General features: G+C 45.4%; 1 protein-coding gene across 2 annotated transcripts in view; it reads right to left on the reverse strand.

The window, feature by feature from the left end:
* Positions 1-425: 425 nt before the first annotated feature.
* The window catches only part of SMOX (spermine oxidase), a 79,999-nt gene continuing 55,875 nt past the window's right edge, over positions 426-24,549 (reverse strand). For both annotated transcript variants that reach the window (XM_045019945.1, XM_045019946.1), the window contains exons 4-7: positions 14,090-14,263; positions 11,402-12,101; positions 3,453-3,613; positions 426-874 (exon numbers count right to left, since the gene is read on the reverse strand). In XM_045019945.1, the coding sequence (XP_044875880.1) occupies positions 737-874; positions 3,453-3,613; positions 11,402-12,101; positions 14,090-14,263 (1,173 nt within the window). In that variant the 3' untranslated portion in view covers positions 426-736. The remainder of the gene's footprint in view (positions 875-3,452; positions 3,614-11,401; positions 12,102-14,089; positions 14,264-24,549) is intronic.

Consider the following 24,549-nt stretch of genomic DNA (forward strand, 5'->3'; position numbering starts at 1 on the left):
GTTTGTGAAACACTGATACAGGCTAAACCACTCAAGCGCCTTCCCACAATTCCCCCTGTGTTCCCAGAAGGACAGACAAGTTCTCCCACAATTCACTGGGAAAAATCATAGAGCAACTCAACTTACGGCAGCACAAAACCCCATGGTACATGCCCCTAGAAGTCCAATGGGAGTGCAACACCAGTGAAGACACAATAACTTGGGCAGGGCTTTGCAATGTGACTGCTCACAACGGGGCTAGGCTAAGCCGTGCCAATCACCCAAGTTCCCTCTGCAGTGAAGACACACCTTAAGAGAAAAGACCCCTCCTATTCAAAATCCCATGGCAGGGAACAGAAATCCATAAACTTTTTGGAAAGAGAAAAATAAGGTATTGAGCAGAAGCTCCCAAACAAGTGCACAGGATGTACCACACCACTCAGATATTTTATTACAACATTTATTTTAGAAGAGAAGGCACTTACAATACGGAAAAAAAAATTGAAGAGGCACTGAAAGTGCAATTAAAATGACACACACACACACACACACGCACACAAAGTTTACCATACAGAAAGAGCACCCTCCTCTGTTAACAATACAATAAAGGAAATAAGCTACAGGTGACTATGTTTTTAAACAGTTAGGGCTTTTTTATATAAAAAGATAAAAATTGTTCTACTATTAATTTAAAAAAACCTACACACAACTGTAAAAGGTATCACGAGTTAGTGGTTCTTCTCAAACATTAAGCCTTTCAGTTCCTGCATTGTAAGAGGTCTTGGTACATTTCAATGAGGTGAGCAGCCTCTCTCTGGCCAGAAAGCAAAGCACCATGGGTAGTGGAATAATACTTCCTATGAGTGGCCTCCCCCGAAAACATCACCTGCATAGGCTGGAGATAAGAAAAAAAATCAGTGGAAGTTACAGGGTTCCATCCATTGTAGCTCCGGGAAAGAGTCCAACATTCTATTGCCCTTCTACACTCTCAAAATTAACAGCCAAATTTCTTGTGGGCGTCAGGTGAAATTTCCAAAGGGTTGTGCCACAGCTACATGCAAAACATGCAGTTGTGAGTACCAAATATGTACTGGCTAGCGTGACTGTGTAGCACCATCCTCTGAGGGCATGGATACACCAGTGCAGCTGTACTGGGGCAAATCATTTTTTATCCGACTGCAGCACATCTACCCTAGAGGAGGTTTGAAAGCTTTACCTTCTCTGCGGATTCAGTTTCTGCTTCTTTCATCCCACACGATGCCAGGTTCACTTTATTCTTTTTGAGGGTTAAGTTTAATTTTTCCCAGTATGACAAGATACATCCCAAAGCCACCAGATTCCTGGACTTAGAGAACAGTGGCATCTCTCTCGATTTTATAGCGTCTCTCATCACAATATCTATGTGCTTGTTAAGGGGATCGCATATGAAAAAGCTCTGGTTCATCCAGAGATTTTATTAATTAAATTCCCCCACACGTGAGAGATATGAAAGGGGAAAAGGCTACATGGGCTTTGAGGTGGTGAATTCCACAGGAAGTAGAGATGTTCACAGAATTCAAATCATTCAAAATCTCATCTTCCCCTTTTAATAGGCACCTCTGCCCCTCATAATTAAACAAAAAATGCATAGCCAAAAGAAGAGACAGGATCACAGAAGTCAGTTTGACAAGTCAACATCTCTCTAGGAAGGGGGTTTAGACTCTGAGACAAAGCAAGTAGCCTGGGAAATTGCACGGACATAGCAGACACCTCACATGTCTTCTTAGCACCACATTCAAAGAACTGGGACTGCCTGAGAAGAACATTTTATCACACAGACTTGAACTCCCAACACATGAGCTTCACGACAAGGGGCAGGAGCTCTTTAATGTACTAGCACAGCCACAGAAGGGGTTCTCAACACATTGCTCTGGCATATTCTGAATTAGCCCTCAGGATAAGTCGCTACTGAGGCCATGTTTAACACTCATTCAGAGATGCACAGATTCTAAGGCCAGATGGGACCACTGTGATCATCTAGTCTGACCTCCTGTATACACAGGCCAGGCAACTTCCCCAAAATAATCCCTAGAGCAGAGCTTTCAGACAAACATCCTCATTTAAAAATTACCGGTCTCCAATGGTTAATTACCCTCACTGTTAAAAATGTACCCCTTACTTCCAGTCTGAATTTGTCTAGCTTCGATTTCCAGCCTTAGGATCATGTTACATTTTTCTCTATTAGACAGAAGTGCCCTTCATTATTATTAATATTTGCTCTCCATGTAGATACTTACAGACTGTAATGAAGTCACCCCTTAACCTTCTCTTTGTTAAGCTAAATAGATTGAGTTCTTTGAGCCTCTCACTATAAGGCATGATTTTGTTCTAATCCTTTAATCATTCTCGTGGCTTTTTTTCTGAACCCTCTCCAATTTATCAACGTCCTTCTTGAATTGTGGGCACCAGAACTGGACACAGGATTCCAGCACCGTTCGCACTGAACCAAATACAGAGGTAAAATAAGCCCTCTGCTCCTCCCCAGGATTCCCCTGTTTATGCATCCCAGGATCACATTAGCTCTTTTGGCCACAGCATCACACTGGGGAGCACATCGATCATGACCCCCAAATGTTTTTCAGAGTCACTGCTTCCCAGGAACACTATGAAAAAAGGGTTGTGTTTAAAATGAGTAAAGGATCGCTATTTAACACCCATCGTTTCAAACAGGACTTTGCCCCTAGCATAGACAGAGAAAGTAGTGTTTAAAAACGCATCAGCCAATCAGGACCAACCTGAGATTCTCTTTTACAGGTGCCTGCCTCGGCTGATGGGGAGCAAATGTCCGAAGGTGCCTCTGTGTGTTCAATGCCCCCAGGGGCGGCTCCAGGCCCCAGCATGCCAAGCGCGTGCTTGGGGCGGCATGCCGCGGGGGGCGCTCTGCCGGTCGCTGGGAGGGCGGCAGGTGGCTCCAGTGGACCTCCCGCAGGCGTGGCTGCGGAGGGTCTGCTGGTCCCGTGGCTTCGGTGGAGCATCTGCAGGCACACCTGCGGGTGGTCCACCAGAGCCGCGGGACCAGCGGACCCTCCGCAGGCACGTCTGCGGGAGGTCCATCGGAGCCGCGGGACCGGCGACCGGCAGAGCGCGTGCCGCTGTGCTTGGGGTGGCGAAATGGCTAGAGCCACCCCTGAATGCCCCCCTGCTACCCCCAAAAGCAGTAGTAAAAAGAACAGGCAGTGAAGCAGGGAGGTAAAACCTCTCTGAATAAAATCATCCCAAGAATAGGTTTAAAATATTTGAGGGCAGATTTCCAGTAGGTATAAGAAACAAAGAACTGCAAGGAGAGGAGAATAGAGGCCCGCGCAGATCAGTATAAATATTGTATCGAAAGTAGGCTACAAACCATGGAACCCAGCGAGCTGGAAAATAGCAAGTGCCCTTAATAAAGTCATAGCCAAACCATCTCTCTCTCCATCCTAGTGTTCAATACTTACAACCGTCTTGGAGCTTTCCGTATAAGGCAGTGGCTTAGCAAGTTTCTCCACGTCAGCCCCGCTAGACCCAACCTGGGTGTAAGAATAGGATCCTCGGAAGTTGGGATTGCTGCCCCATGAGGACCGCAGGATGCGGCGAGGTTTCGGAATGTTTGGATTCCCTGGGTCAAAACCAAAGGAGAAAACACAGTCCAGAGAAAAGCGGCTGCAACATCGATGTGCCAAAGGCATGGGAGGCGACCACCGGGGAGCTCTGCAACCTGCCCATGCAGTTAGTTATTTCTTCACATTTTTAAAATACAACTATAAGTGCCTAGCCATAGTCAGCGTGACAACCATATGTAACAAGCCTAAAATAGTTCTCTTGAGGACAGGGGCTGGTTAGTCCTCTGGTTACAGCTCACCCCTTGTATGCTTACAACGCTGTAAGAATATTAGGTGGGCGTACAACAGAAAGTTCCTCCACAGAAGCATACGTTGGGGCATAGTAGTATTGTTGAACTGATGACCAACGGGACTAAAGTATAGTACAGACGGACAAATAAGCAAGACCTTTATTCTTGAACCCGCACAGTCAAGGAACATGTATGCAGCCATTTGTAGGTTTTAGTAAAATTTCAAGGATAAAACAAAGGAATTAATAATATGCTCTTCCAGGAAAATTAGGAGCAGGACCAGCAAGGGTTCCAGGCAATGACTTGGGTTTGAAATGAAAAGCCTGATAAGTGTCTGAGCCATGCAGAAATAGGAAGCCACATTTTAAGATATCAGATTTGTCAAGGAAATTGCTGTCACATTTTATTTTGAAAAGGTTGAGCATAAGCCCAAGAGAGCATGTGGCAAGTGCCATAACACAATGCAAATACTGTTGTACTCAAAAGTCTTCTTACAGAGCACATTCCAAAGCACTTACACAAAAGCCACACAATGTATTGTACGGTGCCAATCCAAATAAGAGGAGGTGGTTAGAAATGAGCCTTTGTTGCCTTCACATTGTAAAGGGGGCATGTTCTCATTTTAGATTGCCAAGGTGCCCAGTGGTCTTTAGGTGCAGGCGTCAATACATAACAGAACAATAATAAAAAGTTGATAACGCTGGGAACATGACGTTACCCTTACGAGTACTGAATTTTAAATTGAGAATCATACAAAAGCAGGGACAGAGATTAGAAAGAGATAATTCAGAGGCTGTTAGGGAGCATGCAAACATATTACAGAAGCCAGGGAGCTACTGAATTTGTGAAAGGAAGAGAGTTTGGGGTCTCTCTAGCCTGAACGGCAGTTGTATAAAATCAGTGGGCTTAGCAAAGCAATGACTCGGATACTTGTGTAAAAAAACAACTTTGTGTTTCCTTTTTGAAGATCTCCAAAAGTCCACCCTCATGAGTAAAGCTTCAGTCCTTCTGCGACTGAAGCAGCATCATTCCCATATCACTAACTGGAAACTGAAACACAGAGAGATAAAGTGACTTCCCGTGGTCAACCCGAAGTATCTGTGGCAGAGCCAGATGCAGATCTGAGACCTCCTTACTCTCAGCCCTGGGCTTGTGCCCAGACCATCCTCCTCTTTGCAGTACCGTGGAGGTGTAGGTAAACAGCAGTATCTATTATGCATTCACGCCACCTTAAGTATTAGAAACCTGTTACATTTGGGGTGAGAAATTGTGGCGGGTGGGGAATGCTGGCCAAGAAACAGACTATCCCTCAACTTTGCAACAGAAATCCTATAGTATCTTTAACTTCCACCTGGCCAGTCACGGCAGACTGATAGAGGGAGGCTCCATTTGAAGGGAAATAGGAACACGCAAGACAAACTCTACAAGCCTCAATGTTGCACTGCTCCTTTGTAGGGGAAGAAAGCCAATTAGAAATGCTAACTCAGCTTGGTAGGGAAGCAAAACTCAGCTGAAAATCTGTCAAGAAACTCATCTAACAGGATACTCTCATAACTTTTTTTTATAGATAGCTGGATAGTCGGGCTGCTTCTGTTTGTCCACAGATCAAATAAATGCATTGATGTGGATGTGGAAACCGCTAAGAAAGGATCACAGATGCGCTATTCAAATAGATGATGGTTATGCAAATACTTTGACTATCATTAACGTAGGAGCGTATGACCCTAGGACTTCTGGCAGAGGGCTGCAGAAGGGTTAGAGTATATCCTGGGTGTGGTATTTACATACCACTCCACTGAAGAGTATCACTTCAGGTCTCTACTGAAAGCCTGTGTCACACTGGTCATCCTAATCTTTGCAAAATGTATGAGTGGATACTATGTAAGGAGACGTGTATATATACTGCAAATTATGTTCTTAAATGCTTGGCTGACCATTGTGCATTGTGTGTTTTACAACAGGAGTACGTTTGCATACCGAGTCATACGCTAACAAGGAGATTGCGGAACTTCAGAAGAAATTAATTGGAAGAAGTGAACATCAGGGAGAGAAATCCATTTACAGGCGAAAAGCAAAGGACTTGTCTGTTACATGGAGGTGTGCAAAGAGAGACACCCTGGCATCCTCCATCTGGGGAGACAAGTTGCCAGTGGGCTTGGGCTTACAAAAGGTGCTCAGCCATCCAGTTGAAAACCACTGTGAGAAGGACTTTGAGTGAGGAGGACAACTTGCTAGTTATGAGATTAAGCTCTAGAATGTGTGTTATGATTTTATTTTATTTCTAATAATTTATTTCCATTAATCCTACTTTCTTCTTCTCCAATCACTGTTCCTTGTCAAATGAACATATTCCTGTTTGCACTATAAACATATCTAAGTGCTGTGTGTTAAGCGGAGCAGTGATCCTGAGGTGACACTGATAGGCCAGTACATACTGTTCCCTTGGGAGTAGTGGATCTGTGAATTCTGTGAGTGCCCAGTGGATCAGGGGCTGGATACTCCAGCGGATGCTCAGAGGACTCAGGGACTGGCGTGTATGTATCACTAACCTGCAAAGGGATGACAGAGCCTGGGTAGGCTGAGTGCGCTCATGCTGCCTGTGGCTGGCAGTGTCCGGGCGCTGACCCCGGGTAGGTACATACAAGGCTCCCTCATGCTTAGGGCAGGTGGTAGTGAGGTGTATCCCAACTCCGAGTACTCCTGAGAAGCGTCACAGAGTGTACCCATTATTACACCACCAAGGTTCATATTTCTGAATCTATGGAGGGGGAATCCATGGAACCCAAACCAGCCTCTCTTTATTCTGTTTTCATACTACTAGTTCTGAAGCAAGGGTATGTGGATTTACAATACACAAACCAGAGTATCATAGTTTTAGGGTCTGGTGAGGGATGAATGTGTGTGCATGCACGTAAGTAAGTAACTCCCACTGAAATCGAGTGGAGTTTTGCCTGTGTGTTTTGCAGAGTCAGTCAGCCTCGTAGCTTGCTTAAGAGTGAGTAGGCAGAGCTGATTTACTTCCATTGGATCAGTTCCTCCTAGAACTGGGTCTAGAGCTACCTTCCTCAGAAGTGTTCTGATCTGGGGATTTAGGGATCACTTTAGTCTACGGAAAGCCTCATTCATATCAATGGGCTTTATATTGAGCCCTTTGTTTGGTCCATTGTAAAGTTAGGAGCCACCCACAAAATACAGATCAGGATCCAAGTTCCTGAAGATGGAAGGGTCAAGCTTTTCAGCTGTAGCTTTGAATATCTTGTGGAACTCCATGCAGGTTGTACATTATCGCAGGAAGTCCAGTAACGTTCAAAACCTTTAACCAAAAGTTAAACGGAAAAGCATGAGCACAGCTGAACGTTATTTTAGACTTTGCACTTACAAACACTGTGAAAACGTGGAAGTCTAAAAGCTGAAGCATGTATGATGCAGAAAGAACAAAGCACATTCCACAGGGAGGCTACAGATTTAATACAGCATGCGTCAGCATTAGGAAAACGCTGCATGGCTGAGTGAGCGCCTTGGCCACAGGCTCTCAGAAATCCAAATTCTCAACACAGTAATGGGTAGAAGGCCTCAGACTTCGAGAGCATGGGCATAGTTGGGGGGGTGGGAGGGGACATTGCCCCCCCCACAAAGAAGGCCAGCCTTATAGGGAGGCGCTGCAGTCGGGGGAAAGGCTCGGTGCATTTAACTTAATGCACCTAGCTGGGCCCCTGCCAGCAGCTCCCTGACTCCCAACTTTCTCCTCCTCGTCCCCCCAGCAGCCCAGGGTACTGGCTGTTTGGTAGTCCTGGGGGGCCCACGCTGCCGCGTGTCTCTGTGCAGTGCAGCGGGAAGCGGGAGCCCAGCATGCCATGTCCCCTCAGCAGTAGCAGCAGCCCCGGCAGGAAGGCGGCCGCAGCAGCACCGGGAGTCACCAGAAAACGGCAGCATCGAGTCCAGCGGCAGCAGCTGGTGCCAGAGTGGTCGCGGCTCCCCCGCTCAGGTCAGCGCGGCAGGCGGCCTCAGCATCCAGAGCTCCCCTGCTAAGCCAGCCCACTCCACCCCCCAGCCCCGGCAGCCCAGGTAGCGTGCAGCCCGTCGCAGTGCCCACCACTCCAGGAGGGGGAAGAGAGGCAGCGAAAGTGGAGCGAGAGGGAGAGAGAGAACATGTCTCTCCTCACCCCCCCCGACACACACACGCGGCCCTATTGGCCTGGCTCGAGCTGCCTCCCACCCCAAATACAGCAGTCAAACTAGGCCTATGGGCTAGAGCCACCCTGTTCTAATCAGATTTAGAGGACGCTACATTTTTCAGCTACCCAGTTGTGAATTACTGGAATTGTCAATGGTTGTCAGACCAGCAACAGCCTAGAGGGCTTTCACAGCAAACACAGATAATCCACTACTCTAATTTACATGTGAAATTTAAGGTTCCAGAGGCAGATAGTCTCCTCTCCTCCTCCTCCAAGAAACATAACGAGAGTAAAATTATGCTGAGCCTAATATAATAGAACATGGCCCTGACCCAACACCCACTGAAGTCAATAGGAAGAGTCCTACTGACTTCAGTGGGCACTGGACCAGACCCTGTAACTTAAATGTACAGCTGAAGAGGGGAGTCCTAGGGACTCCTGTATTCTGTTTATAAAGGAGCATGAGATAGCACTGCCATGTCCTTCAATGCCCTCCCACCCCCCTGTGTGAAAGCTACCCAGAGGTATAAAAATCAACAGCATTACTGGTGGGGCCTGATGGAGCAGAGGGTTATGGTTATTTCTAGATTGCTGGTGGCAAGTTCTGAGTTAGATCACAAGTAGTGCTATTCCCTGCAATAGTAATAATTATTTGGACATATAGAGCATTTTCTTCTGAGCATCTCAAAACACTGATTATGTGTCTCAACTCTCTTGTGAGGCAGGGAAGTAGTGCAGAGGGGTGCAGTCATTTTAAACAGACACCGAGCAGTTAAGACCCAAATCTCCAGACTTGGGTGTCTGAAGCACCTGAATAAGTGGTTTGACTGTGAAAAGGGTGAGCTTTAACAGTGGCTGAAGGAGCTCAGGCTTCTTAGTTAGCTATCCAATTATGGGTTTGGAGCACCAAAATTCACCCAGCAAACACAAATGAAAAAAATGCCTCGTTATCCCAGGGAGGTTTGGAGGAATAGCTATGGACACTGTGAAAAAACTTTCCCGCAGATAAAAAGACTTGCTTGGGGGGAATGAATCAAACCATGAACATTTCACCGGTGGAACTGGACACAAGGCATAATGGAAATGCTCCAAGAACCCTCTTTTCCCTGCAGTGATGAGTGCCTGAGAGAGAGATCAGATCAGTTTGGCTGTGGAGATTTGAGTTAGATACCTAGGAAATGTAACCAGAGATTCTGACCCAGGATTAGGTCATTACACAGCACGAAGATGGGTTACAGCTGAGATGGATGAGAACCTGATGGACACTGAGCAGGTGTTGGATCATGCGGAACAGCAACCATAGTGGACACAGAAAATCCAATTTCAAACTATTTCCCCCTGAAAAGACAAGTGAGGGGGAGGAGAGAGAGAGAGAGTTCGGTAACTAACTTTACTTGTAAGAGGGTAGGTTCAAAGTAGGAGAGGAGGAAGGCTAAAGAATTTAGTTCCCACCGAATAAAATAATTTAGAAAAAGAAGCCCAACAGTTTTAAATAGGAGGAACAATGGCAATCAAGATTATTTATAAGATTTGGAAAGCATCATCATGGAGCACTAAGACAACTTGATGTTAAGAAAAGAGCCTTCTCTTGTCTTTATGGAAGGTTGGAGCTGACCTGCTGTAATTAGTAAGAACAGTGATTTCAATTCAATTTATATGGATGTTTTGAAGGTACCACTGCACTCTTGTTTATAATCTCAGTGGAGGCTGGGATGGGAACAAGAGGAGAAGAGTGGAGTGCAGTGGAGTGGAGTTTAGGCTGGATTAACCTTGCAATTCGAAGGTCCCGAGGATGGAAAATTGAGCCTTGTAAGTATTTTCCCCCTAAACAGATGGAGGTGGGAAATAAATAATGAGTTGCTCAGACTTCACTGGGCCCCAAGAAGGACCATTGTCTTGCTTGTGCTTAAGGCAGTTCTGGCTGCAGATGGAGTCAAAAAGGAGAAGGGGGAAGTGGTGATGATAGTTGGTCTCTACCCCAGGAGTTTAGACTCTATGTCTACATGTGCAAGTGAGGCTACATACACAAGAAGTTATTTGCCTCTTGAATGCAAGCAACTAATTAGAAAGTACTCATCAGCATAGCTGATCCAACTAACATTGCTGAAGATCTGAATATGGTTCATAGCCAATAGACAGGTAAGAGAACTTTGCTAACTTGTCATCTTATTAGCCCTTTAGACCACAGCATCACCCAGGGAGTCCAAGTTCAGCTGATTATCCACCATAGGCCCCGAATCTTTTTCAGAGTCACTGCTTCCTGGAATAGAATCCCCCATGGGGGATTATATGGGAAAGTATGGCCTGCATTCTTTGTTCCTAGATGCACATGTTTACATGTAACTGTATTAAAATACATATTGTTTGGCTGTGCCCAGTTTACCAAGCAATCCGCATTGCTATATATAACAATTAGCTGAGCTCTTCATTATTTACCAGTCCCCGAATGTTTGTGCCGTCTGCAAACTTTATCAGTGTTGATTTTATGTTTTCTCCCAGGTCACTGATAAAAATGTTAAATAGCGTCAGGCCAAGAACTAATCCCTGGGCATCCCCACTAGAAACACACTGACTCAGGGATGATTTGCATGTTTACACAGCACCTTTCCTCTGAGGATCTCACCGAGCTTTTCAGCATGAATGAGCTACACCTCACAAATATATCCCTTCCTTCAGCTAAGCTAGACAGGTAATGCAGAACTGACAAACAGACTTGTTACAGCCTGAACTTTTAAAAGATGACTAATTTGGGGTACCTTCATTTTTGGGTGCTCCCTGATTTTCACTGCTGTAAGCTACTGGCAGCTAACATTGAACAGAAGTGTGGCAGAGCCTCTGAAAAAGGGAAGCCCGGAGTGGCTCATTTTTTTAAATTTAGTCCTATGTGACTTACACGTGCAGTGAGTGGGAGTCAGAGACAGAATCCAAAATGTCAGACTCTCAGCTGGTCTCAACTGGTGTAACTCCATTGTCTTTAATGGAGCTACGCTGATTTACACCAGCTGAGGATCTGGCCCTGGGAGTCCTGACTGTCAATGCGTTTCTGAAGCTGTTAAAGCTGATAAAATGATATTGGAGATTTTTTTTTAAAAAGCATTTGGAGTCTGACTGCACTCAACCCACCATTTGATGTAGTGTGCTCCAGTTCTTCATCATCATCTCTATATAAATGAGTCTCAAAACACACTCAAGCCTTTAGAGCAGTGGCACTTAGATAAATACAAAGAGTGCGTCTCTGCAGCAGGTGCTTCTAAAGCATTTGCACCTCCTTTCAAAAGGAACAAAAGGCCAAGGAGCTATTGACTACTTTCACTGCATTTCCTTCCTCTCGGTCCCCCCTTTCTTCTCCACCAACAAAAGGAACGAGAGCTTTGCTGACCTGTAAATTTACGCAGCATCTCAGTGCACGTTTCTGCCACAGTTTCATCGTCATACTTCTCCATGATCAAAGCCTCCTCCCCGCAGATCCAGCCACTCAGCACATAGCCATACCGCTCTGGTGGGTAGAGGACATCAAAGCTGCAGATCTTCTTGTACCACAACTCCTCAGGGTAAGTCAAACTCTCACTCTCCGCCTCATCCTCCCAGACGAACTGGATGCTGTTGCATTCAGGACTCCAGAAGGGCTCTTCAAACTCCAGGAAGATTTTGTCGGTGGTGCTAATGCCCAGTTTCTGAATGGCCATCACCTTCTCCTCAGGCAGGCCAGGGTGGAACAGGCTCTCATGGTACTTCTTCAGGACCCCCAGCGATACGGTCACGATGACGTGGTCGGCAAGGATGAACTCGCAGTCCTCACACTCCACTAAGACATGGTAGCCCTGGTCCTCCTCAGGGCTGTCGCTGTTGTGGTCCGCCACACGCTCAATCTCCTTGCTGACCGATTGGTTCCAGTGGATGCACTTGACTGGCTTGCGGAGTTGGATGACTGACTCTGGAATGGAATGGGCCAGGATCTCCACAATCTTGATAAAGCCACAAGGAATGACATGATGGGCCCCAGGGATTTCAGTCCATTCCCCGAATTCACTGAGCGAGACCTCGTCCATGCTATGGGAGCTGCTCTCACAGCTCTCGACCTAGCGAAAGCAACACAAAACCAAGTTTCCAAAGAGCTACCCACCTCACCATGGTACAGACAGAATAGTGCAAGTTAACAGCAGAGACAGGAATAGAACCCAGGAGTCCCAATCCCTTGCACTAGGCCACACTGACATTTACCAATATAGCACCTGAGAGCCAAAGAGCTAGACAAAACAGATCACTTGTTATACTGCTCACCAACTCTCTCTCTCTAAGGACCAATTGAGTGTGTTCTGCTATAGTACTCCGATGCCCCTTCCGCATGATGTTGGACCAAGGCCCTGGCCACTTTTGATCACGTACAAATCCCATTGAACTTTTCTGCTAGAGAAGGGGTGGAGTGCTGAACACGGATCAGCTGAGGTGCTGCTCAAACTGAGGCTGATGCCATGCTTATTTAAACACCTTTTTCACTAGCCAACATTGACAGAGATTCACATTCTATACTGAGACATTAGAAGAAAAAAAGGGTTTCAAAGCCACCCCTTCGGAGGCAGATCTCAGCACACCATGAACATTAACATTCAACTAGCTAATGATCTGCAGCTGAGAGGTCCCTGGTGGACTTTAAAGTCCCTGCTCTTCTCCTTTCCCTGGTTATAGGACAATCTACAGTCTGAGGCTAGAGCATTGGTGGTAGTTGTATAAGTTGTTCTGGCTATGGTGGAAAAGCTTTATCAAATCTAAATAAATAAAAGCAAGTTATTACAATGATTCAGCACCAAAATTACAGAAGGAACCTTGGGGAGGCAAAATGCAACTATCCAGATTAGAATTTGGCCAGGACACCAGAGTTAAAGCCCATTTTCTTACCAGAAAGGCCCCTGGGTTCTTTAATGACCACGAGTGGCTATTACTGATTCAATAATGACTCAGAGGGAAGAGTGTCACAGCAGCTGTCAGACTCCCTGTGTGACCTCAGGTCTCTCTCTGCCTCAGTTTCCCATAGTGGATACATATACTTACCTACTGCGCCAGAATGTTGTGCGTATGGCTCCCCTGCCTTCCTTCATAAGCCTTTCATTCACATGACAATTTCAAAGCACAAACTGCCCAATTATGATTAACATTTATTCTGTGTTGACTGCTTGGTGCTGCACAAGTCCCATCCTCAAGATAAGATACAGAGAAGGCAGGATCTACTTGGCAAGTAGCATGGAGGTACTAATGAACACAAGTATCAGAGGCGTAGCCGTGTTAGTCTGGATCTGTAAAAGCAGCAAAGAGTCCTGTGGCACTTATAGACTAACAGACGTATTGAAGCATGAGCTTTCGTGGGTGAATATCCACTTCGTCGGATGCATTCACCCACGAAAGCTCATGCTCCAATACGTCTGTTAGTCTATAAGGTGCCACAGGACTCTTTGCTGCTTTTAATGAACACAGTTTACCTTTGATTTGATTCTCTCTCCCCTTTCAAATGAATGCTAAGATGCTTTGGGATTTTTTGGGGGGGGATGCTGGCTGGGATGATTTAGTTGGGGATTGGTCTTGCTTTGAGCAGGGCGTTGGACTAGATGACCTCCTGAGGTCTCTTCCAACCCTGATAGTCTATGATTCTATGATTTATTTTGCAGGGATTGCCCCAACAGCTTTGTATTATCAGAGTTAATTTTCCTGGTTTCCAAGCTCTGGAGAAAGGCAAAAGGGGATAAATGACACTGTGCCTGCAGCACATGGTCCATGGTATGGGGCAAAAAGATACCATTCCTAAATGGAGCTGGCAGTATGCTGTCTTTGGCTGGTAAGTGGCAGGATAGAGGATTGAATGTTATAACACCACACAGAAGAATTTAACTGAACTGATGAGACATCTCATAACTTGCCAGCCCATTGTGGAGGTGTCCAGCTTATGAGGAAAATTTAATATATGAACCAGAAATATCCCAGCTGCAAAGATGACCAATCTAATTCCCTAGTGATAGGACATAACTCTTAGCCAGGTTTCTAATGTCCCGTGATTGAACTGCCTTTTTAAACATACCTTAAGATATTGCTGGATCATGGCTAGTTTTAGCCTCCTGGTGGTCTCCGGGTCATCTGGATCGGCTTTGATGCGTTTGCGCACCACATCCCGTGTGAAGACGCCCACACTATTCTGGCTCTCAGCATTGACTGGTTTACCACGTTGAAAGAACTCCTGAGTCAGGTTATAGACCTGCCGGAGACAGGACAGAAAGAGGGAGAGAGTCACTCGCAGCAAGTAGCTCGAGTGTGCAGAATCCAAGCCCTGAGCAGTGTGCGCACTCCTCTTCACCCAGGATCGGTAAACTCAAGCCACCCCATTGTGTGGGGGAACAAATTCCATAGCTGGAGGCACAAGCCTAAAAGTTGTCAGAGGGCGTTAGGAATTTATTTGATCACATGTTGCCCTTCACAAGATCTACCAAGAGTACAAGGAGTAATGGTCTCAAGTTGCAGTGGGGGAGGTTTAGGTTGGCTATTAGGAAAAACTTTTTCACTAGGAGGGTGGTGAAGCACTGGAATGGGTTACCTAGGGAGGTGGTGGAATCTCCTTCCTTAGAGGCTTCTAAGGCCTGGCTTGACAAAGCCCTGGCTGGGATGAGTTAGTTGGGAACTGGTCCTGCTTTGAGCAGGGGTTGGACTAGATACCTCCTGAGGTCCCTTCCAACCCTGATAATCTATGATTCTACCCACCGCTCTACCAGTCAGCAGAGGATAGAAAATCAGAGGGTCAAAGACAAATTGGAAGAGCTCTGACCTGCATCAAATGTTCTATGGTAGCTATTTAGGAACACACTATGTCTGTCGGTCTTCCCAAAATATGGGCATTTCACCATTACCTTCCACTGGAGGAAGGGACAGAGCTTCTTGTGCAATCATGACACCCTCAAGTGGCTAAATCCTGCTACTCAAGCTACAGTACTAATATTGCTACTGTCTGTGGCCCAGTTGCCCTCGAACGGTGGCAGACCAGAGAGCACCTATACCCGAACACTACTTCTGCACAGGCAGGGTTGAAGTTTGGATTTTTGTTAGGGTGAGAATAGAGTTGGAGAATGTTTGGTTTGGGGGACTGGCTTCTTTTGTAGGAAGAGTGACTGGGTTTGCTATTTCTGATTTTGTGTTTCTCAGACTGTCACAACCTGGCCCTGTCACATGCTTTGGACAGATACCAGTCTGCTGTGAGTGGATCCATCAACTCAATCCCACACACTTCTAAGCCCCCTGGGTCTGGACAGTGACTGGCCACTGTACCTAGCTATGGGTCTCTCAGGCATGCTCTCAGGTGTAGACCCCATGTGTGACACCCTCCTTAGGCAGTGGGATCCCACAGTTCAACAGCCTAGACCCTGGAACCAGCGCCACGGTCCTCCGGAGCCCCCACGTTCTCTGCAGAGTCCACCTGGTCAAGGAAGGTCTGATGCACACATGCATACTTTACTCTTAATAAACACAAAAATTACAAATCTATCGTTTTCCATAAACTCCATAAATACAATTCCCCTCAATGTCCTCACGACCCTTGAGAGTCCTGGCCTTGGGCTCAGTCTTTTAGGCCAGGCAGCCTTAGCTTCCTTAGCCTGACTATCCTTGCTTCTGGCTGGACAGAGCATTCCAGGTTTAAAGACAGCCTCTGATACCTTTCTTGCCCCTGCTAGGGAATTCCAGGTTCCAACACCCCCTCTTCGCCAAGTTTCTAGGCAGAGAGTTGTCCAAAATCAATGGCACTGCTCATAGCAAACCCATTGTTCCACCGGGGTATAAGCCATTCAATGTTGATGGCCTTTAATTACGCTGTCCCAGCTTCCTAGACTGTCCTCTATGGTGTCAAGTTCCTGCTACAAACGAACATTCAAAGCCACGCTATAGGTTACATTCAAAATGGTGGTTGAAATACAACATGCAAAGATCCAGACTAACACGGCTACCCCTCTGATACTTGAAATACAACATGACATTCACAAAACAAAAATGGAATCCATAGGTTGACCAATACATATCCCCCAAATTCTAACAGACTGTATTCTTAAATTATTTATCCAGGAGTCCAATATTCTGGAACAGGGGCTCCTATGTTGAAATCAATATATACAAGTGTGAATGATTCACAAGTAAGGAAGCCACTCGTCTGATTTTAAACCACAGTCTCCCTTTTTGGGTGGTTTGTCCCCCATCCAGTACTGAGACAAAACTGCACATGGTTTTGTCTGGTATCAAATGAAGGACACCATTCTAAAGAGCACGCTGCCCCTCCCCTGCATGACTGAGGCAGCACGCTCCTCAAAATGAGGTCCCCCAAGCAGCATGACCTTGCATGCACATGCCAGCAGGGGTGGCCCCTTCCCCATTCCCAGAAGTACTGGAATGTCTGGTATTCTGGGAATGTGTGAGTGGCCACCCTGTACACTAGTGATCACTAATATACGGTCATGAAGCACCCAAGAGTTCCCAGTTGATATTGCTCAACTGGCTGAATCTTCCTCCATTTCATACATTCAGAGACTCCAAGGACAGAAGGGACCATTGTGATCATCCAGTCTAGCTTTCTGTATACCACAGAACTCCCCCCAAAATAATTCCTAACGCATAGCTTTTAGAAACACATCCAATCTTGATTTTAAAATTGCCAGTGATGGGGAATCCTCCACAACCCTTGGTAAATTGTTCCAGTGGTTAATTGCCCTCACTGTTAAAAATTTACAATATATTTACAATCTGAATTTCTCTAGCTTCAACTTCTAGCCATTGGATTGTGTTACACTTTTCTCTGCTAGACTGAAAAGCCCATTATTAAATATTTCTTCCCCATGTCTGTAATCAAGTCACCCCTTAACCTTTTTTTCTTTGTTAATCTAAATAGATTGAGCTCCTTGTGCCTCCCACTATAAGGCAGGTTTTCTAAACCTCTAATCATTCTCATGGCTCTTCTCTGAACCCTCTCCAATGTATCAACATCCTTCTTGAATTGTGGGCACCAGAACTGGACACAGGATTCCAGGACTGGTCGCACCAGTGCCAAATACAGAGGTAAAATAACTTCTCTACTCCTACTCCAAATTCCCATTTATGCATCCAAGGGCTGCATCGGCCCTTTTGGCTACTATATTTCACTGTTCAGCATGTCCCATGTTCAGATGATTATCCACCACAACCCCCAAATCTCTGTCCGTCACAGTTTCCCCAGATAAAATCCCCCATCCTGTAAATAGGGCCTACACTCTTTGTTCCTAGATGCTTGAGCCCAACTTACCAAGCAATCAAGATCGCTCTACAATAATGACCCGTGCTCTTCATTATTTACCAATCCCAAAATTTACCTTTATCAGTAATGACTTTGTTTTCTTCAGGTCACTGATAAAAATGTTAAATAGCGTAGGGCCAAGAACTGATCTCTGAAGGACCCCCCTAGAAATACACCCGTTTGACGATGATTACCCATTTATAGTTACATTTTGAGACCTATCAATTAGCCAGCTTTTAATCCTTTTAATGTGTTCCATGTCAATTTTATAACTTTCTAATTTTTTAATCAAAATGTCATGCAGTACCAAGACAAATGCATTACAGGAATCTAAGTACATTACTTCAGCACTATCACCTTTATCGACCAACCTTGTAATCTCATCAAAAGATATCAAGTTAGAATTCTTTTTTTTGGAGAAGGTGTTTCATATAACAAGATGACCCAACAAATTGTGTCATTGTTACAGTTGGTGAGGAGGAAGCAGTTATTAAAACACAACCATCACCACCAACCGCTTGTGCCCATCTGGAATAATCAAGCCTTTTGTTTGCATGATTCTGAGAACTGCTCAACTGTGATTCATGGTACTTCATATCAAATGAAAAACGTATCAGAACAAAGACAGGCAGGAAAGCCCTTAAAGATAAATCACAGAAGTACAACCAATCCCAGGAATAACTTGTTTGTCTAGAATCTGTGCCACCTTCTCATTTATCTAGCACCACAGGGAAGCATAGTGCTTTATAAGCGGAGAGACAAGATCTCTGGTTGGAGAGTTTTTCCCATCAAAGGTATTTGGATTAAAACTACTGACCTCTCTGACAGAACTGGATATTCATGATTTCAACATACCAGTGTTGAGGAGTAATTATGGAAAATGGTTTAAACTGATTGCCCCCTGCACCTTCCATATCGCTGCAATTCCCAGCCAGAAGAGAGGTAGGAAGATCCTGCCACATCCATCCCTGTGGCTTGTAATAAGAAGCTGCAGGGGCCACTAGAGGCCACATGCTTTCTCCCACACACCACAGCTGGTCCCTGTGTTCTATCCCAGTCCCTCGGTGCACTACAAAGGCCCGACTGCCAGTGGGCAGCGTGAGAGACAAAACACAAGATAGTGGTTGCAGAGGGAGAGAAAGGATCTGTTGGCCTCAAAACTCAGAGGTCTGCTGTCACGTGGCCAGACTTATAGACAACTGGCTTTTGGAGTTTTCAGGCGCCAGGGGATTCAGCATCTACCTGGATAAGGAAGGACAGACATTTGCTATGTATTTTCCTTGAGACCCTCGCAGTTGTTAATGCAGTAGTTGCTGTTTGCCCGTTTCCAGGCACAGAATGACTCACCTGAAACTGTACTTCGAGCTATTTGTGCAGTCATTCAGCTGCTAAAAACGTCTGAGAAAAAACAGATGAGTTTGGCAAAATGGCAATCGGTATTGGGGACTATGGTATCAAATTGACCTTTTAGTTCTCAGAACAAAAAGTTAGGGGGAGGGAGTTGATGTTTTCTTTTTACCTCTGTGTACTGCACCCCTGTTGTGACTGTAATTTGCAGGGGTTGCTTTGAAGTTTTATTTAATAAACATGAACAGAGAGAAAAGAGACAGGACGTGAACTGGGGTGAGAGAGGAAAAAAAATTAAGGAGCAGTACCAGAAAAAACCAAAACATAGAAAAAGAAATGATAAGAAGGGAAGACACACAGAAGAGAATAAGGAAACTGGGAGAAAACAGGAAGAGAGAAGGGCCCTGGGGTACTGACTGAGGCACAGAGCTGCCCCAAAGCACAGGGATTTCAAAACAAGAGAGGTTGGGAGTCCTTCTCAGTGGAGGGGCGGGAATGGTCTCTCTCCCCCACCCCGACATCAGAAGTATTGTGGAATTTCAACACTCGGCAGTTCATGGGCCTACATTATGGCACAGATTTCTGAGGTCTAACCACTTCCAACAAGTGCTGCTAAAAGCTGCCGCAGACCTTGCCTCAGCATAATGCAGCTCAGCTTTCATAAGCTGATTGCAGACTATAAGCAGATAACACATTCACAAGACAAGCAAAGCTGTATTAAAATCCAGTTACCACTTGGCCCAGAGACTAAATTAGCCATAGGCATGTTTTCATTGTCCATTGTAGTATTCACTAGGCACCAGAGGAAAGAAGAGAAACACACATTTCTCCCTCAGTGGGGAAAACACCAAATGAATTTTTTTCCCCTAAGTATGTGATCCAACTGGTCAGACAACAGGAAAATATCATCATCTGTATTTATTATGGTAGCACCAAGGAGCCCCAGTCACGGGCCTGCACTGCTAAAAGATTTTGTGAATGGCAGCTCATTCAGCAGCAACATGCAAAGAAGCGAGATTGGAAATGCCAAGAGAATCTTACAATGAAGTATCTCTTAATAACGTATCAAGTATTGACTAAGTTTAGGATTAAACACACTTCCTAAATCTACTTGGGGACAGGGATATTTATGCTTCTAACAATGGAAAGAATGTGCACACACATACACACAAACAAAAAAATGAAAGTGTATCCTTTATATACATACACACACAGAGCAAAATCTGTTGTAAGTGACCATACAAAGGTTAAACCAAGACTGTGCGCTTCATGAGAATTTCTAATAAAGGGGAGACAGAACTGTATTCATCCATTTGGAGATACTTCGAGGCTGTCTCTTGAATCAAAAACCTGAAAAAAAACTATAACATCAACGAGTGTACAAGGTTCCATTTAAAGTTACTGGGAAATGGCACTTTTGAAATACGGGACATAGAAAAACACCTACATTTATTTTTTTCCGACAACATAGCTATCAAAACATACTCAAGAGACTCCAAACAAGGTTTATTTCAAAGAGCTTGGCAAGATGTAGTGCACCGTGTACAAGATTCTACTGATTTTCTTTCCATTTAGAAAGCACACGTACGCAGGATCTGACAGCACCAGGCCAATTAGCAAAAACTCCAAAGTCAAATATTAATGTCATCTTACCCCTTCCACCAAGGGGCAGCTCGAAATACAAACGGTAACACACCAGCAAACAAGGCAGAGTGAAGAACTGGCCAAACTCTTCTCTGAGGATGGGAAGAACAAATGGGTCCTGTTGCGTGCCCCAAATCAGCAAATCTGGGTTCTTTCAGACTAGAAACAGAAGGGCAGACCTGCTGCTTACAAACTGGGAAGAATTAGTAGGGGAAGCAAAAGTGGATGGGAACCTGGGAGACAATGACCATGAAATGGTCGAGTTTGGATCCTGACACAAGGAAGAAAGGAGAGCAGCAGAATACGGACCCTGGACTTCAGAAAAACAGACTTTGACTCCCTCAGGGAACTGATGGGCAGGATCCCCTGGGAGAATAACATAGGGGGAAAGGAGTCCAGGAGAGCTGGCTGTATTTTAAAGAATATTGAGGTTGCAGGAACAAACCATCCTGATGTGTAGAAAGAATAGTAAATATGGCAGGCAACCAGCTTGGCTTAACAGTGAAATCCTTGCTGATCTTAAACACAAAAAGGAAACTTACAAGAAGTGGAAGATTGGACAAATGACCAGGGAGGAGTATAAAAATATTGCTCAGGCATGCAGGAGTGAAATCAGGAAGGCCAAATCACACTTGGAGTTGCAGCTAGCAAGAGATGTTAAGAACAACAAGAAGGGTTTCTTCAGGTATGTTAGCAACAAGAAGAAAGTCAAGGAAACTGTGGGCCCCTTACTGAATGAGGGAGGCATCCTAGTGACAGAGGATGTGGAAAAAGCTAATGTACTCAATGATTTTTTTGCCTCTGTCTTCACAGACAAGGTCAGCTCCCAGACTGCTACACTGGGCAGCACAGTATGGGGAGGAGGTGACCAGCCCTCTGTGGAGAAAGAAGTGGTTCAGGACTATTTAGAAAAGCTGGATGAGCACAAGTCCATGGGGCCGGATGCACTTCATCCGAGAGTGCTAAAGGAGTTGGCAGATGTGATTGCAGAGCCATTGGCCATTATCTTTGAAAACTCATGGCAATCCGGGGAGGTCCCGGATGACTGGAAAAAGGCTAATGTAGTGCCCATCTTTTAAAAGGGAAGGAGGAGGATCCGGGGAACTACAGGCCAGTCAGCCTCACCTCAGTCCCTGGAAAAATCATGGAGCAGGTCCTCAAAGAATCAATTCTGAAGCACTTAGAGGAGAGGAAAGTGATCAGAAACAGTCAGCATGGATTCATCAAGGGCAAGTCATGCCTGACTAACCGAATTGCCTTCTATGATGAGATAACCAGCTCAGTGGATGAGGGGAAAGCAGTGGATGTGTTATTCCTTGACTTTAGCAAAGCTTTTGATACAGTCTCCCACAGTATTCTTGCCAGTAAGTTAAAAAAGTGTGGGCTGGATGAATGGACTATAAGGTGAATAGAAAACTGGCTAGATCGTCGGGCTCAACGGGTAGTGATCAATAGCTCCATGTCTAGTTCGCAGCTGGTATCAAGCGGGGTTGCCCCTAGGGTCAGTCCTGGAGCCGGTTTTGTTCAATATCTTCATTAATGATCTGGAGGATGGCGTGGACTGCACCCTCAGCAAGTTTGCAGATGACACTAAACTGGGAGGAGTGGTAGATAGTGGTAGCTGGAGGGTAGGGATAGCATATAGAGGGACCTAGAGAGATTGGAGGATTGGGCCAAAAGAAATCTGATGAGGTTCAACAAGGACAAGTGCAGAGTCCTGCACTTAGGACGGAAGAATCCCATGCACTGTTACAGACTAGGGACCGAATGGCTAGGCAGCAGTTCTACAGAAAAGGACCTAGAGGTTACAGTGGACGAGAAGCTGGATATGAGTCGACAGTGTGCCCTTGTTGCCAAGAAGGCTAATGGCATTTTGGGCTGTATAAGTAGGGGCATTGCCAGCAGATCGAGGGACGTGATCATTCCCCTTTATTCGACAATGGTGAGGCCTCATATGGAGTACTGTGTCCAGTTTCGGGGCCCACACTACAAGAAGGATGTGGAAAAATTGGAAAGAGTCCAGCGGAGGGCAACAAAAATGATTAGGGGGCTGGAACATATGACTTATGAGGAGAGGCTGAGGGAACTGGGATTGTTTAGTCTGCAGGAGAGAAGAATGAGGGGGGACATTTGATAGCTGCTTTCAACTACCTGAAAGGGGGTTCCAAAGAGGATGGAGCTCGGCTGTTCTCAGTGGTGGCAGATGACAGAACAAGAAGCAATGGTCTCAAGTTGCAGTGGGGGAGGTTTAGGTTGCATATTAGGAAAAACTTTTTCACTAGGAGGCTGGTGAAGCACTGGAATGGGTTACCTAGGGAGGTGGTGGAATCTCCTTCCTTAGAGGTTTCTAAGGTCAGGCTTGACAAAGCCCTGGCTGTGATGATTTAGTTGGGAATTGGTCCTGCTTTGAGCAGGGGGTTGGACTAGATGACCTCCTGAGGTCCCTTCCAACCTTGATATTCTATGATTCTATGGCGTTCCAGAGACTTGCATCAGCATCTCCACTCATCGCAACCCTGGCTGCATACCACAGGGAAAGAAGTCTCTCCAGGAAGCCAGATGTTGAAAAGCGAATTTTAAAAGGTATTCAGTTTTGAATTAGGAAGGCCAGGATGGCACATCTCAATCTGTGCAGTTTCCTAAGGATTTTGTCGGAACTCACCTCAAGCACTCTTTCTATCTCGGTTTTAAAATGAAAGGCTTGATTTATACCACTGTCTCATGCCAGTCTGACGCTAGTGCAACCCCAGTACAAACCAGGCCCTCGGTATCTAGTGGGCCAGGCAAATGGAAGTACGATAGACTATGATGCAGGGGACCACAGCTTAGTCCTGAGCTGGCATAAAGCCCAGCAGAGGGTGGGAGCCTCAGGGAAAGAGAACTTAATCATTCTCCAGCTACCTCCTTCACCCACCAACATCCACCACACAGGGGAATGCTGACTGACGCTGAGACCATTAACTATAGTAACCAGAAAAAGGGTCACTGAGGTGGGGCCGATTGTGCTATGTTTTCACTGCACAAGGTAGGCGTGTTTTGAAACTGAAGATGGGGCTCTTAGGCACTATGGTACTTACATTATTATTGTTAATCATGTAAAATCCTACAGAGACAAGGCCCTGTTGTTTTTACCTTGAGGCTGCTAATCAAGGACAACACTATACCACCCCCTCACCCAGGGTTTACCTCGCCTAGCTCCATCAAAGTGGAAACCACCTGTGCCTTGTCTCCTCCAGAATTTTACATCAATGTAAAACACACCTTTCCCAGCAATGAAGACCACATCCTGGGAGACTAATGAAGTTAAAAGGGCTAAAAGTGGGTGTGATACTGAGCCAGAAAGGGTTAAGCAACTTGAAGGCTAAATGACCCAAATTCTACATTTAAAGACATATTAGGAAAGTATGTAAATGGTAATTAAGGATATTCCTTATGAATAGCTAGCAAAGCCATATTAGATAGAGGAGAGCTTTGAAATGTAGACTTGTATTGTTAAAGAATTGGGAAAAGATAGTGATTGTACTAGTCTATGTTTACCTATATCTTGTTAGATGTTAACAGTGTAACCAGACGGCTCCTGTCTCACACTATGTTTCATTGATTCAAAGATCAAAAGGGAATATTAACATTTAGATGAACTGTGAATGTGGTAATATCGTTGTCTTCGTTTCTCTTTGAAGTATGTAATAAACTACTTGTAAATGGTGGGAGATGGGCAGTTGCCTTATGCTGATCCATGTAGGGTGACCAGATGAGAATTCCAAAATATCAGGACCACCGCAGGAGGAGCGTCTTTTCAATTGTTACACTCACCTGTCCGAGTCTTCAGCGGCACTTCGGCAGAGGGTCCTTCAGTCGCTGACGGTCTTCGGCAGCATTTCGGCAGCCAGTAATAAACCTTGCCGCCAAAGAAGAAAGTACCCCCCGCCAAAATGCCGCTGAAGACCCGGACGTGCCGGGTGAGTGTAACAATTGAAAAGGCACTCCCTCTGCCGGTCGCCGCCGCCTAAGCAACAAGGGGAAAAAAAAAAAAGAGCCCGAAACAAAATATCGGGACAAATGGCATCCCAACTGTACTTCAGTCAGGGCGCGGGACAAACGGCTCGATATCGGGACATCTGGTCACCCTAGATCCATGTAGCTAATTATCAGTGATGCTGAGGAAATAGGAGTTCTACTTCAAAGCCACAATGCTTCACCTATTAGTCACCTGCTGTCAAGAGGCTGCAAGAGAATTATAAAAGGAA

This window comes from Mauremys mutica, chromosome 5 (genome assembly GCF_020497125.1).
Source record: "Mauremys mutica isolate MM-2020 ecotype Southern chromosome 5, ASM2049712v1, whole genome shotgun sequence".
Taxonomy (NCBI): Eukaryota; Metazoa; Chordata; order Testudines; family Geoemydidae; genus Mauremys; species Mauremys mutica.